The sequence below is a fragment of the Urocampus carinirostris genome, chromosome 8 (assembly GCF_059441175.1).
Source record: "Urocampus carinirostris isolate Australia breed hairy pipefish chromosome 8, RoL_Ucar_1.0, whole genome shotgun sequence".
In the NCBI taxonomy this organism is placed as follows: domain Eukaryota; kingdom Metazoa; phylum Chordata; class Actinopteri; order Syngnathiformes; family Syngnathidae; genus Urocampus; species Urocampus carinirostris.
In genome coordinates this window covers 17,281,994-17,296,596 of record NC_142356.1, presented here as the reverse complement: position 1 = coordinate 17,296,596, position 14,603 = coordinate 17,281,994, and the positions used below count along the sequence as shown (strand labels likewise).

At 41.9% G+C, this 14,603-nt stretch overlaps 1 protein-coding gene across 6 annotated transcripts in view; it reads right to left on the bottom strand.

The window, feature by feature from the left end:
- inpp4b (inositol polyphosphate-4-phosphatase type II B) overlaps positions 1–14,603 on the bottom strand; it is a 324,645-nt gene that overhangs the window by 34,009 nt on the left and 276,033 nt on the right. For all 6 annotated transcript variants that reach the window (XM_088341789.1, XM_088341788.1, XM_088341790.1 and 3 more), the window contains one exon: positions 5,584–5,767. In XM_088341789.1, coding sequence (XP_088197915.1) covers positions 5,584–5,767 — 184 coding nt within the window. The remainder of the gene's footprint in view (positions 1–5,583; positions 5,768–14,603) is intronic.

Genomic DNA, 14,603 nt, shown 5'->3' with positions numbered 1-14,603 from the left:
CTCTTACATTCCCACTTGGATCGCAAAATCTATTTGAATGTGTTACCTTGTGTGCAAGATCCTAAAAAGTACCAAGTTTACTTATCTTATCTTGTAAGTTATAACAGTACAGACGCTCCCCTACTTACGACCATTTAACTTACGTAAAACAGTAGATATAAACATTTTTTTGGGATGTCGAAAAATATCCGGAAATTGCTGTAAGTCAGATTTTGTATTTGTGTGCATCCTTTTCCGAGTACAGGACATTACTTCTTTCTGCCGTTATCGGTGTGTGGTGGCGCTGTGAGTGGTCACCCAGCATCCACCCCGTAGAAGAAATCAGCTTCCTTTTCCTAGTTTGTGTGTAAACAGTCTATATTGCATCTCCAGCGCGCTAAGAACTTTGATATTTTTTATAGTTTAATATCTTGTGCATCCATTTAATATGGTTGGTGTAAAGTGGAAAGAAGAGGCGAGCTGTTTCTTTTGAAACAAAAGTGGAATAAGAAAGCTTGATGCGGTTGAGAAAATGGTCGGACGTTTTTTTTTCTGCCACTTTTTACCACAAAGGAGGACCTCTTGAAGCGCATCTTCCAAAGGTAAGTTAAACTCAACTTTATTCATGTTTATAGAACATATAATTGTATGAAAATGTTTATTTTTGAGTATAAAATAATATAGGTAATTTATACAAGCCTTAAACATACTTATATAAACCTTAAACATACAAAATACAGCACTGCGGCAACTTACGAACAAATTCAACTTACGAACGATCGTCCGGAATCCAGTGTTTACAATTGTGACGAAAGAAAATGCAAAGGAGGGCTGCGTGGCGAAAAATGTGACCCCGATATCAAAGTCAAGTAAAGTCAAAGTCATCTTTAATGTCAATTCTGCAGTAAAAATAGAATTGAAATTTCTCTCAGCCCTTGGTGTCTGGAAAATAAAAAAAACAAAAACACTATGCTAGGACACACTACAGGGGCGGCAGTAGCTCAGGAGGTAAAGCGCAAGACACTGAATCCCTAATGCCCTCGATAAGCAGCTAGTTGCCATGCATGGCTGACGCTGCTATCGGTGTGTGAGTGTGTGTGAATGGCTACGTGTGAAGAACACTGTAAAGTCCTTTTATTGACTTGAAAAGCGCTATATAAATACTGACCATTATAATTTTCTACTAAGACACACACGTAGACAGTACGACGCATAAGTCATAAAAAGCCAGTGCTAGTTTTCGTTCACTCATTACTGAAAGCCGTATACCGTCATACCCTTGGAAAAGCAGCAATCGGAACTTTTAAGTCATCCATTGAAGCAGATGCTCGCACAGTGTTGTTTTGCTGGTGTATTGGAGTGATAACATAACAGCTCTCCTGCGGTGTTTACAGAAAAAAGTGAGAATTTGGCAACGCCGCAGGATGCTTCCTCAAAAAAAGGGAGACGGCTCCTTCTGAGCGAGGAAGCACTTTATTGCAACTAAGCTTCCCCTCTTATTTTTTTCTCTTTTGCGCACAAACCCAAAAGATATTCCGCGACTCTCGCCACCTGCACGTGCATGACTATGGAGCGGGAGAAAACGGGCCTCTGCGGACTCCTTGAGATGAAAACTAGAAATTAAACAGAAGGACAAACAAAAAATAAAAGAAAACAACTTATGGAACAAAAACTAAGATTTTCTCTCCCTCACTCACTCCCTGCTCCCTCACCCAGTCCCTCCCTCACTCAGTCCCTCCCTTCCCCAGTCCCTCCCTTCCCCAGTCAGTCACCATCTCCTTCCCTCGTTCAATCACTCCCTCCCTTTTCACTCTGTCACTTCTTCCCTCCGTTACTCACCCCCCTCCCTCACTCAGTGATCCTTCAGTCTTCCAAACATGGCTCTTGGGCATTCTCTCTCTTTCCTTCACTCTCTCACTCACTTACTCCATCCTTCCCTCCCTCCCTCAGTCAGTCAGTCACTCCCCCCATCACTAAGTCCCTCTCTGCCTCCCTCCCGCCCTCAGTAACTCTCCTTCACTCAGTCCTTCCCTCTCTTTGTTACTCCCTTGCTCAGTCACTCCCTCTCTCAATCACTCCCTCCCTCCATTAGTCTGTCACTCCCTTGCTCAGTCCCTCCTTCCCTCCCTCACTAAGTCACACTCTCCCTCCCTCCTTCCCTCCCTCCCTCAGTCACTCCCTCCTTCAATCAGTCACTCCCTCAATCCCTCTGTCACTCCCTTGCTCAGTCACTCCCTCCTCCCTCACTCAGTCACTCCCTCCTCCCTCACTCAGTCACTCCCTCCTCCCTCACTCAGTCACTCCCTCACTTAGTTTCTTCCTCAATCAGCCCCCCCTCCCTCTGTCACTCCCTCGCTCATTTACTCTCTCCCTCGGTTACTCTGTCACTCCTTCACCCAGTCACTCCTTCACTCAGTCACTTCCTCCCTCACTCAGTCACTCCCTTCATCCCTCTGTCACTCACCTCACTCAGTCCCTCCCGTCATCACTCACTCACTGCCTCCCTCCCTCAAAACTCCCTAACTCACTCCCTCCCTCTGTCAGTCACCTTCTTCCTACCTCTTCCAATCATACCTCTTGGGCATTCTCTTTCTCCCTCACCCATTTACTCCCTCACTCACTCCCTCCTCCCTCACCCAGTCCCTCCCTCACTCAGTCCCTCCCTTCTTCAGTCAGTCACTATCTCCTTCCCTCATTCAATCACTTCCTCACTCCCTCCCTTTTCACTCTCTCCCTCATTCACTCAGTCACTCCCTCCCTCTGTTACTCACCCCCCTTTCTCACTCAGTCATCCTTCCGTCTTCCAAACATGGCTCTTGGGCATTCTCTCTCTTTCCTTCACTCCCTCACTCACTTACTCCATCCTTCCCTCCCTTCCCCAGTCAGTCAGTCACTCTCAATCACTCCCTTACTCCCTCCCGCCCTCAGTAACTCTATCCTTCACTCAGTTCTTCCCTCCCTCTGTTACTCCGTTGCTCAATCACTCTCTTCCTCTGTCACTCCCTCTTTCCGTTACTTTGTCACCACCTTGCTCAGTCACTCCCTCCCTCCCTCACTAGGTCACACTCTCCCTGCCTCCCTCCCTCCCACACTCAGTCCCTTCCTCCCTCGCTCACTCCCTCCTTCAATCAGTCACTCCCTCCCTCCCTCTGTCACTCCCTCACTCAGTTTCTTCCTTAATCAGTCCCCCTCCCTCTGTCACTCCCTCGCTCAGTCACGCCCTCCCTCGGTTACTCTGTCACTCAGTCACTCCTTCCCTCAATCAGTCACTCCCTTCATCCCTCTGTCACTCCCGTGCTCAGTCACACCCTCCCTCAGTCACTCACCTCACTCAGTCCCTCACTTCATCACTCACTCACTGCCTCCCTCTCTCAAAACTCCCTCAGTCACTCCCTCCCTCTGTCACTCACCTCACTTCCTACTTCTTCCAATCATAGCTCTCTCTTTCTCCCTCACCCACTCACTCCCTCACCCAGTCCCTCCCTCACCCAGTCCCTCCCTTCCACCTTCACTCAGTCACTCCCTTCCACCTTCACTCAGTCACTCCCACCCTCCCCCAGTCAGACACTCTCTCCCTCCCTGCCTCACTCCCTCCCTCACTCCCTCCCTCCTTCCCTTGGTCACTCACTCCCTCTCTCACTCAGTTACTCCCTCCCTCTGTCACTCACCATGCTCCCTCACTCAGTCACTCCCCCTCTTCCTCCCTCTTCCAATCATGCCTCTTGGGCATTCTCTCTCTCTCTCTCCCACACTCCCTCACTCACTCCATCCTCCCTGCCTCCTTGCCAACCTCGCTCCCTTCGCTTCGTCGCTCCCTCCCTTGTTCCCCCAGTCACTCCCTCGCTCTGTCACTCCATCACTCCCTTGCACAGTCACTCCCTCTGTCACTCAGTCACTCTCTCACTCAGTCCCCCCTTCATTCAGTCACTTCCTCCTTCACACCCTAACCCTCCTTGACACCCTCCCTCCCTCACTCTTCCAATCAAGGCTCCTGGGCGTACCCCCCGCCGGGCATCCCCTGCCCAGGTAGGCACGTGACTAACGAGGGACGATAGCGAAGCGATCTTGGCAATTAACGGGAGCTGATTGAGTTCGGTTCCACGGCGGGCGCCTCAAAACAATCTCTGGCACAACAGATTGCAGGCAGACAGCAGCAGATGTCATTCATTAATGAGGCTGATTAAAAAAAGATGTCGGCGGTGGCGCCGGGCGAAACGCTACGGTGGACCGGCGGCCCGCCATCAACTCGAAACGTTAGCACAATGCTACTGATGCGTGCGGACGAGACATTAATGAAGCCCTCATAGTGCTACAAGACTATACTAGGATTTTCAAATGAGAGGAGGAAATGAAATGTGACAAGAACAATCTTACATAATTGGGGGATTGTATTTCATATTTTAAGCAATCTAAGCGGTAGGGTTGTAGCAACATGGTTTTTTTATTCCAGAAAAAATAATGTCCTTTGTTTCCAGGGAAACACGCCAGATTTTTCTGCAGATACGGATACCAAACTCTTGAATGGCAATTAAGTTTTTCATATTGGACACAAAATTTACATCTCGAAGGTGTGAAGCGTTGAGGCATCATAAAAATGCCGCAATACTTATTGGCTGTTTTTTCTTCATTCAGTTCTTAATTTTGGTTACTGCATTTTTTTGTACCACAATTACAGTGATACAAAAGTAGTGCAGTGATACAAAAGTAGAGGCAAAATCATGGTAACCATTGAAAGAGAGCTGGATATGATCACAAAATACGAAGAAGGCACACGCATCATTACTCGCACTAAAGGAATATGGTTGTAAAACATTAAACATGGGTGCAAATATGAAGAATAACGAGTCGATTTAAACAACAAAGTCTTCTAAGAACATGACAATTCTCTCAAATGAAAGTTTCAAAACCAGATTTCACATAAATCACCTGTCCACCCCCCCTTTTGCATCCACCCACTTACTCTACTGCACCAGCTTAACTAACGTCACACCAAAGGTAAATACACTTTCATTCTTTTCTCCTACATGTATATCAATTCATAACTTTATTCAATCATATTATTATGATATTTTGTTATTTCAATGTTTTTATCTAGGGAACCAGGAATTCAGAACACACTGACTACACATTACTATAGGTTTTCTAAATCCCTTGCTATAAAGTAATTTCACTTTGATATTTCCACTTTAGAACGGATTAATGTCCTATCCCGGGGTTTTACTGTATGATACACAATTTGATTGAAAAAAATAAGACAATCTCACTCCCAAAAATACTATTATGGCCAATAATTGGGATTTTTCAAAACGAGTTTAAAAGTAAATGCAATATTTTTAAAGTCACAAAAATAAACGTTTTTCCGATAATCTAAAGTTGTCTTATAAACAGTTAATTATCTATTTAAAATAATATATAAAAAGATTCATTTCGAAAGTATTATAGTATGGCAAAGACACAACAAAATAATAGTTATTTGGGAGCAAATTCAGTTTTCTTAAAAGAAAATGTTAAAAAAGAGAGAAAACCATGGCAAATATTTACTGTTATATCAATATAAGGATAAAATCAGATGGTTATGTTGCATGTTCATGACCAAGGCCTCACCTTGTCTGAGAGGTTCTTGAGCGCCTCCCTCAATCCATGTGAAGAACGTTGGTGAGCAGCTTGCAGGAGTTGATCCGCTAGGTTGCCAATGAGCGGCTGCAAGAGGATGACGCTGCTCAGGACCTCTTGAGCTTTGGCCGTGTGCTCCGGCGAGTAGTAGATGCACTGGTAGGTCGTGCTGAAGCTGTGAAGGCAAAATAAATGAATAAATATCAAGTGAACACACAACAAATCCTTCAAAACATAGTATCTCGCTTTTATCTTTTGTCACAGGAGTGAGAAAATGACAGCCCGTGGGCCACATACGAGAATGATGAAAAATATCAAATCGTAAAAAAAGTACTACCAAAAAAATAATGTAGGGTTACCATCTTCGGAACATTGCTAAAATTTGCCTTATGCTGTCCCATTTCGATGCCGAGATTGTAATTCATGCGTTTGTTACCTCCCGTCTCAATTACTGTAATGCACTACTCTCCGGTCTCCCGAAGTCCAAAATCAAGAGCCTTCAGCTGGTACAAAATGCCGCAGCAAGGCTTTTAACTAAGACAAGAAAGCTTGATCACAATACCCCGATTTTAGCTAACCTACATTGGCTCCCTGTTAGCTTAAGATGTGTATTATTTGCCCTCATCTAGATCAGGGTATGGTGTCATAATAGTCTGTGGTTTGCAATAATCCTTCGTCTGTGCAGTCCTTTGAAACTCTTTGTGACTAAGGGGTATAAAAATAAACATGACTTGACTAGACCCAATATATTTGAATTGTGAGTGTTTTAAAGCTAATTTGATGAAACTGATCTAAATACGAAATACAAGAAATATAACAAGTAGACATCTGTTTGTATATTTATTCATAAATGCAAATGAAAAATATCCTGCTGTCAGGGAAAATAAATTCTCATAAAATTGACCGTGTAACAGGTGAATTTTTGGTTCTTCTCAAGTAAATAAAAACGGCAAAATGCAGCAAAAACAAAATTGACTGCTGTTGTGCCGATCGAATTGTCAACAACACATTCCAGGTTTTCTGACTGAGCAGTCAAATCTGAGCCGTGAGTCCATTGTCGATTCGTGTGTGTTGCTTTATGAATATTTAATCTTTTCCTGACTTTGAAGGGAACCGTTTAGTCGCAGACAAAAACCCCTTTTGTCACTTCCTGGATCCGGGGCAAACTACTCTAGTCAAACGCTCTCCCAGGCAGGAACATTCCAAGTCTTGGAATGAGTTGAGGCATTTCTTCCCCCTAGTGACTTCTTGCCATGAGCGAGTCAATCATTTGTAAATCTTGGATGAGCGTCATTTTTTCCCTCCTCTGAATTGCATTCATTGTTATTTGTATCAAATTTGATGCGTTTGGAAATATAAAGTTTTGTGCCTCCAAGTGGTGAAAAAAACACTTGAGTCAATAAAAAAAGCCCTAAACTTTAAAAAATAAGCAAAAATACATTTTTTCTACTACTTCTTGCATGAAGAGAAATTAAAAATACTATGTCGTTCATTTAGCTTCTAATATTCCAAAAACAAGTTTCCTCTATGGTGAAAACCATGTCATGTATTTTTGCTTGGGCAAATACTATTCAAACGCTTACTTACTTACGCTTAATTTGAAATTGTTAATAAGTTTCTTCAGTGCTATATTTTGTATGTTTAACGTTTGTATAAGTATGTTATAGGCTTGTACCCTGCATTGTTTCGTATCAAAAAAATAAACATTTCATAAAATAATATGCTCTATAACAGGGGTCGAGAACCTATGGCTCGCGAGCCATATAGGGCTCTTTCTATGAGGACCTGTGGCTCAGAGACAAATTTGATTGCATGCTAATTTTCTCCATCTCGTTCAAAATATGAGCTGTTAATCCTGTTCAGATACATGCGAAGCCAATCCAAAACTGAGTTTCAAAGCAGTACTTCACAGAATATATAGGGCACGTTTTTCACTACAATTTACAGTCAAGGTGTCACACAAAAAACCCCCGAAAAAACCCCAACTCGTTTTGGCTGTACAACGCTAAAGAATCCTTTATATAAAAGCTCACTATATAATCTGGGTTCAGTGTTCAGATACCTTATGATGAATCCACAGAACAAACTGTAAATACGCCAAAACACCGGGAAGAGAACTTAAAGCTATTTGATTGTGTGAGTGGGAGGGATGGGTGGAGCTATGCAAAAAGTGCAAGCACTCCCTCCCATCTCTCGCCCTACGCCGTCCGCGCTAAAGGTAAGCACATCAGGCTCTCTGTTTGCGGAATGTTGTGACGATTTTACAAAATAACTACTTGCATCTGGTTTTGAAACCAATATGTATGAAAAAAAGGTTCAAAAAGAGTTTAACTGATCTTGAGTAATTGCAAGAAAGAGACAAGTTTAAAGTGGTATGTTTGTTGATTTTGGGACACGGGCTCTGGCATTATTCTCTTTTCATAATTTTTATCAAATCATCAAAAATAGATGTGCTGAAGACTAAGCTTTTGTTTGGGGCACGGATTTGGCAATTTAGTAAATTTGTCTCATAATACATGGTGTGGCTCTTTCCCAAAGTAAAGTTAATATATTTTGCTTTTATGGCTCTTTAAGTCAAAAAGGTTCCTGACCCCTGCTCTATAAAGATAAAGTTGAATTCAACTTACTTTTGGAAGATGCGCTTCAAGAGTTAGGTGACTTCCTTCTCCATAAAAAAGCGACCCAACCATTTTCTCAACCGCATCAAGCTTTCTTATTCCACTATAGTTTCTAAAGAAACAGCTCGCCTCTTCTTTACACTTTACACCAACCATATTGAATGGACGCATGAGATATTAAACAATAAAAACATCAAAGTTCTTAGCGTGCAAGAGATACAGTACACGAAGTATGTTTACACACGAACTAGGAAGTAGAAGCCGGATTTCTTCTTTGGGATGGATGCTGGGTGACCTCTCACAGCGCCACCACACACCGGTAGCGGCGGAAAAGGTTTGTACTCGGGAAAAGGTGCAAACAATACAAAATCTAACTTAAAGCAATGTCCGGATATTTTTCAACATCCCTAAAAATGGTCGTATATACCGTTTTACGTAAGTCATATGGTTGTAATAGGGAGCGTCAGTACATAGTTCCCGTATGACGTCACAACATCTAGGGTCATTACCAATGGCCTGTTATCGCACTGGGTAGCGGCGAAGAGTCAACCCGAGAATACAAAGTAAAAATGTATACGTCAGTAAAGCCAAACGAAAACCATCAATGCGCTTTGTTGATAATAAGGAGTAGTTGGCCCAAAACTATCTTTATTTAAACAAAGACAAACCTCGATACATGATGTCTGGGGTTACGATGGCAGCCTGCCTAAGCACGCTGTTTTTTCAGTTAAGTTCAACATAAAAAAAAACCTGGCTGTGACTTTTGACGGTCACCTCAGGTTTGACAAACATACTAGATAGATAGATAGATAGATACTTTATTCATCCCCGGAGGGAAATTCACATTTCCAGCAGCATCCCTGTGCTGAGAACAATACAATAATAAAGCAAAAAGAATACAATATACAAATACCCAGTGTGACGTGCAAATGCCCACTGTAGCGTGTTATATAAAATATTTAAATAGTGCTACACAGAATACATATTGCAATAAAATTCGGTAATATGCAATGTAGGGGGTGTGGTTTAATGTGGGCTTTAAGAGTTAAAGAGCCTCATGGCATGAGGAAGAAAAGATCTCTTCAGTCTGTCCGTAGTACAAGACAGTGACAGCAGTCTGTCGCTGAAACTGCTCTTCTGTCTGGAGATAATGCTGTGTAGTGGATGCGATGGATTATCCATGATTGACCGCAGCTTTTCCAGTGCCCGTCTTTCAGCCACTGTTGTCAGGCTGTCCAGCTCTGTGCCCACAACAGAGCTCGCTTTCCTAGCCAGTTTGAGACGAGAGGCATCCTTCTTCTTGATGGTGCCTCCCCAACCGGTTCTCAGCGGCATATTCGAGCAAAAATTCATTTGTTTTTGTTTTTGGAGAAAGCTATACATGCCTTAATAAGCTCAAAGTAAGAGTATTACAATGCACTTTATGTTTGTGTCTTCCAGTCGTCTATCAGTCGTCTTCATCTCGTGGAGAATGCTGCTGCCCGTCTTTACACCAACACCAGAAAACGTGCGCATCTCTCACCTGTTCTTAAAATCCCTTCATTGGCTCGCCATCCCTTTCAGAATTGATTTTGTACTTTTAATGTTTGTTTTTAAAGCTCCTAACAGGTTTTGCTCCATCTGAACTTTTAATTAGTCACAATCCTGGTAGAGTTTTGAGATCCAAGGACTAACTTGGCCTCGAGGTACCTAGGTCAAAGTATAAATGCTGGGTTGACTGAGCTGCTGCCCCCAGGCTCTGGATCTAGCTCCAGACAGGTTGGGTCTTATTTCTGACCTGGGCAACCCAGCCTAAAAGCTTCTTCTTTTAATACTCAGTAGTTTGAGCACACTGTTATCTAAGATGATTTTATTTCATACTATTGGATTAACTGTTTTATTGTCATAACTGTTTTTATTCATTTTTTGTCTGTTTGGTTTTTACTTATTGTTTCTCTGTCTGTACAGCACTTTGGTAAACCGAAAGGATTGCTCTAAAGAGCTGTATAAATAAAGTACTTTTGCATTTAGTATCTTCTTCTTTTAAGCCCTAAGAAATTATGTTATCTTCTTTGCTGGAAGATAGAGCAGTCTTTTTTAACTAGCTGGACTTATCGTACGTCCCAAAAAGTGATTTACACTCCAATGAGACTCTTGTACCCTGTAGATTCAAGTTAAGTCACATTTATTTATATAGCCCTTCATCACAAAAATGTCTCAAAGGACTGCACAGGATTACAATTGCAAAATGACACAATTACCTGATCTTAAACCAGCATGCGGGCAAGGAACAACTCAAAAACCTCAGTATGAGGAAAAAAGAGAAACCTTGAGAAAGGACCTCACATGTAGATCTGTCTTGTACAACAACAATTGTCTTATTTCGTCAATTGGGAACTAGTGGCTAAGGTGTGGACTCCAGAAATCTCAACGGGATTGGTAGCATAATATGATGAAGTCCAAACTAGTCACCTCACTCCAAGGACAAGCTTGCAAGTCTTAAATTGCCTCATCAGCATTTCTGTCATTCCGCGCACTCTAATGAATTCAGACACTTCGAAAATCTCCGGATGTCTGATTGAACACCAGGAGTATTGCAACGGCGTCCTTTCCTCACCTGGATTTCCAAAGACAAAATTAACACTTCCACGGAGGTGAAGACAATCCTAGAAGCTCCCGGCATTAAAATAGCTCGCTTTTTTGTTCCCCAAAGAACTCGTTATTTCCTCTTTTTGTTTAGGGGTTAGAGAGCTGCTTCTTGTTGAGATGCATGACTTCAAAGTTAACTTTGTTATTTCCACTTGCTGTTATTTTCCACCAAGGCACCTTACTCTATAATACAAGGGAGGTAAAAAAGGAAGGGTACGATGGAGGAAGCAATTGGGAACTACAGTATATTTAATTCCTGAAACTGTAGATGTGGGTGTACAATTTTTTTCTATGTTTTTGCCCGTTTCAGTTTTTATTCATCAATTTCTTTTGCTCTTTTAGCTGTACTCGTGACACTTTCTAAAGGTGTTTTAAAGAAAAAAATATCCAAGGAGATTGATCTCTGCCTCCCCTTCCAATGTTATTGAAATGCGCAAGGCAAGTGTCTTTAAAAAGAGCAGTCTCTAGTGGTAGCCTCTGGGAATGCTTGTGACATGTTTAGCCGTGCTTCCATGACTGTATTTCAGATCAACACAACCCAAAAAATGGTTCATTAAAGTCGTCCAAGGATGATATTTTCTCATATATGACACAATGCCTTTAAAAATTCACTCCTCGTTGTAAGACACGAAAGAATCTCACTTATGCCTACACCTGCATCGGCTTTCTTCAAAAAGAAATATCCTGACTTCAAAATATAACCCCGGACTATTGAGCGGGAAAACTTGAGCGCTAACGACCATCTCGAGAATCAAACCCCGTCCACCAAGGTTTTGTGGCTGCGGGCCTAATCATTCCCTGTCTGACACCGTGTCAAGGCCGCCTGCAGCGCACTAGCAAATCCGTAGCAGCAGGACACGAGACCGGAAGAAGTCGTAGCCTGACAGCTCTTTGGCTCCAGAGCCAAATCGGACAAGTGAGTATATGAAATGGACCGGCGCCAACGTCTTCTGTGGGGAGTCTTTTTGTTGGACAACATTCTGCCAAGTCGCGTTAAGTCTGACACTAAAACGCCCCGAGAGACCACGATGTTTACTCCCGCTTGGTAATACCTCAAAAAAACGGGTGGCTAAACTAAGGCCCATCGTCCTCATATGGCCCATTGGGCTTTTTCATCCAACCCACTAAACGAAAATATTTAAAATTATAAATATAATACAGTATTCCCTCACTGTATCGCGGTTTACTTTTTGAGGTTTCGCTGCCTCGTGGATTTTCATTGTGCATCGTGTTCTGCATTCTGATTGAGAAAACAGTCACCCCGTTCCTTTTTTGCCTGTGTCTGCCTGTGCGTCAATAACATTGGGGTCTGAGTTATACACAAACAGCTTGGCAAACCTACATTATGTACGCACAATGTTTTTCAATTTCGAGTATCTCTAAAGGCCATTATGTCAACAAAATGCTCTAGGAACGGAAGCATGTGCTTTCTATCGGCAAAAAAGTTGGACTTTGACAAGCTAATGAAAGGAGATAACATTTTTACATCACATTTTTGTTTTCCAAATAACTTTCACATGTTGGCGAAATATCATCGGAGGCAGACCTGGGCACTCCGGTCCTGGAGGGCATGATTTTTGAGGTTTTCTCTGATCCAATACAGGTGATTCCAATCACCAGTATCGTTAACGAGCACTTGCTAGCTTGCTAACGAGGTTATAATTTGTATCACCTGAGTTAAAGAAGAGCAAACTTCAAAATCTGGCAGGACATATGGCCCTCCAGGACCGGAGTGCCCAGGTCTGATCTAAGGCATGGTCGGGAACCTATTGCTCGCGAGCCTTATCTGGCTCTTTTCATGAGTACATCTGGCTTGGAGACAAAATGGAACATGCGAAATACTTTATTGTTATATGCAGACCCAAAAAACATGTGCGAAGCCGGAAAACATATAGTCCAGTATATATGGGGCACAGTCTCAACTACAGTTCACAGTCAAAGTGTTACACTAACAGACCTGTTTTGGTTGTACATCGTTAAAGAATATATGGTAGCCAATTAAACAGTTTATGTTCAAAGTTAAGACTCTTTTTGACAAAAACCCACAGAACCAACTGTAAATGCCCCAAAACACCCAAATTGGAGTGTAGTAGGAATAGGCAGAGCTATACACACAGCGCGCACACAGCTTCCACATTGTCTACACTAAATGAAAATCGGGTGGTATCCTTGTTTATAGTATTATGTGACAGCCCATTACAGACTACAGACTATTATTAGACCATCCCCTGATCTAAAACTTAAATGAGGGCAAGGAAAAACATTTTTACAAAAGAACTTGCCTTGCACCTTTTTTTGAAACCATTGGTTGAATGGTTGGAACCCTTAACCACAAGGGTCGTAGGGGCACCATTTCCTGTGGTGTGTCGTGGGTAATTACAGCATGGTGGCCCCCATCCCTCTCCAGCCCAACACATGTTTCCACCCGGGTCTTGAACCGGGGACATTTCGCGTGATAGGTGAATGTGCTATCACTTTGCTTTAATATCGAGTGTTTCAAAGATTTGATTACAAATTTGAGTATTTACCGACAAATAAAAAAAATACAATATTTACATGTATGTTTATTTATCCAGGAAAGTATTTTGTCGTTGCTATTCCAATAAGACTCCGTTTTTTGGTCTTTTTAAAAATTTGTCATGAAGGGAATGTTGACTGAAAAAATAAAGAAAAACAAAAGACGAAAAAATGGAGATTGTCGAAGCTAATTCAAAAAGACCAATGTGAAAAATTTAGATAGGTCCACATTATCTCTTATGATCATGTATTACTGAGGTGAATTGCTGCTGATAAGTATTATTTTACTTATTTTTATTGCACTGTTTTCACAATGCGCTATTCTTCATCGAATCATTCATATTATTATAACAGATTTAAGGTTCCGGTCTGGAGCCTTCGCTCTGAAAATGCTGGTCTACTAGTGATCCCAGGAGCCAAGAAGAGCGTTAACCATTCGGTCCCCGACGTTGTGGAATCCTCTTCTCCCTGAGATCCGATCTTCAACCTCAGTGGAACTGTTTAAATCTAAGCTTAAAACACTCGCATATTCTGTAGCTTATGAATGCCTATATTTCATGTTGATGATATTTGTGTATTAATTGATATTACAACATCCATTGCAGCCTGGTCATCCTGGAGAGGGATTTACCTCATGTGCGGTCCGGTCCCTTCTCAAGGTTTCTTCAGTTTCCTCATGTTGAGGTTTTTTAGTTTTATTTCCTTGCCCTCATGTAGGTATTAGATCAGGGGATGGTGTAATAATAGTCTGTGGTTTGCAATAATATGTAGTCTGTGCAGCCCTTTGAGACGCTTTGTGATTAAGAGCTAAACATGACTTGACCTAATTAGGCCAGTTTTTCTAAGCACTATGTCGTTATTATTTTTTGGCCTCATCTTTATAGCCTTTTATCGCTTTTCTCTCTAAAGTCTTTATATTACACGTTTTACCCAGAGGTGCCATGTCTAATCTCATTGCATACAATGTTTGACAAGATTGACATCTATGACAATAAAAACAAATCTCATTCAAGATTTTTGGCAGATACAAAATAAATAATTGTCAATAAATAAAATGTTTGCCCACCCCTGCTCTCAAATCTAAAGCTTTTGTGTACTAAGATATATGTGAGTTAGTCAACCTAATCCCTATTGATATCAAAACACAACAAATTTGAGTTATTTCTCAGAAATAAAATGCAATATAACGTTAACAACGTAGGATTGGTCTGCCTCAGTAAATGCACATTGTATAGGGTTCCATTAAAG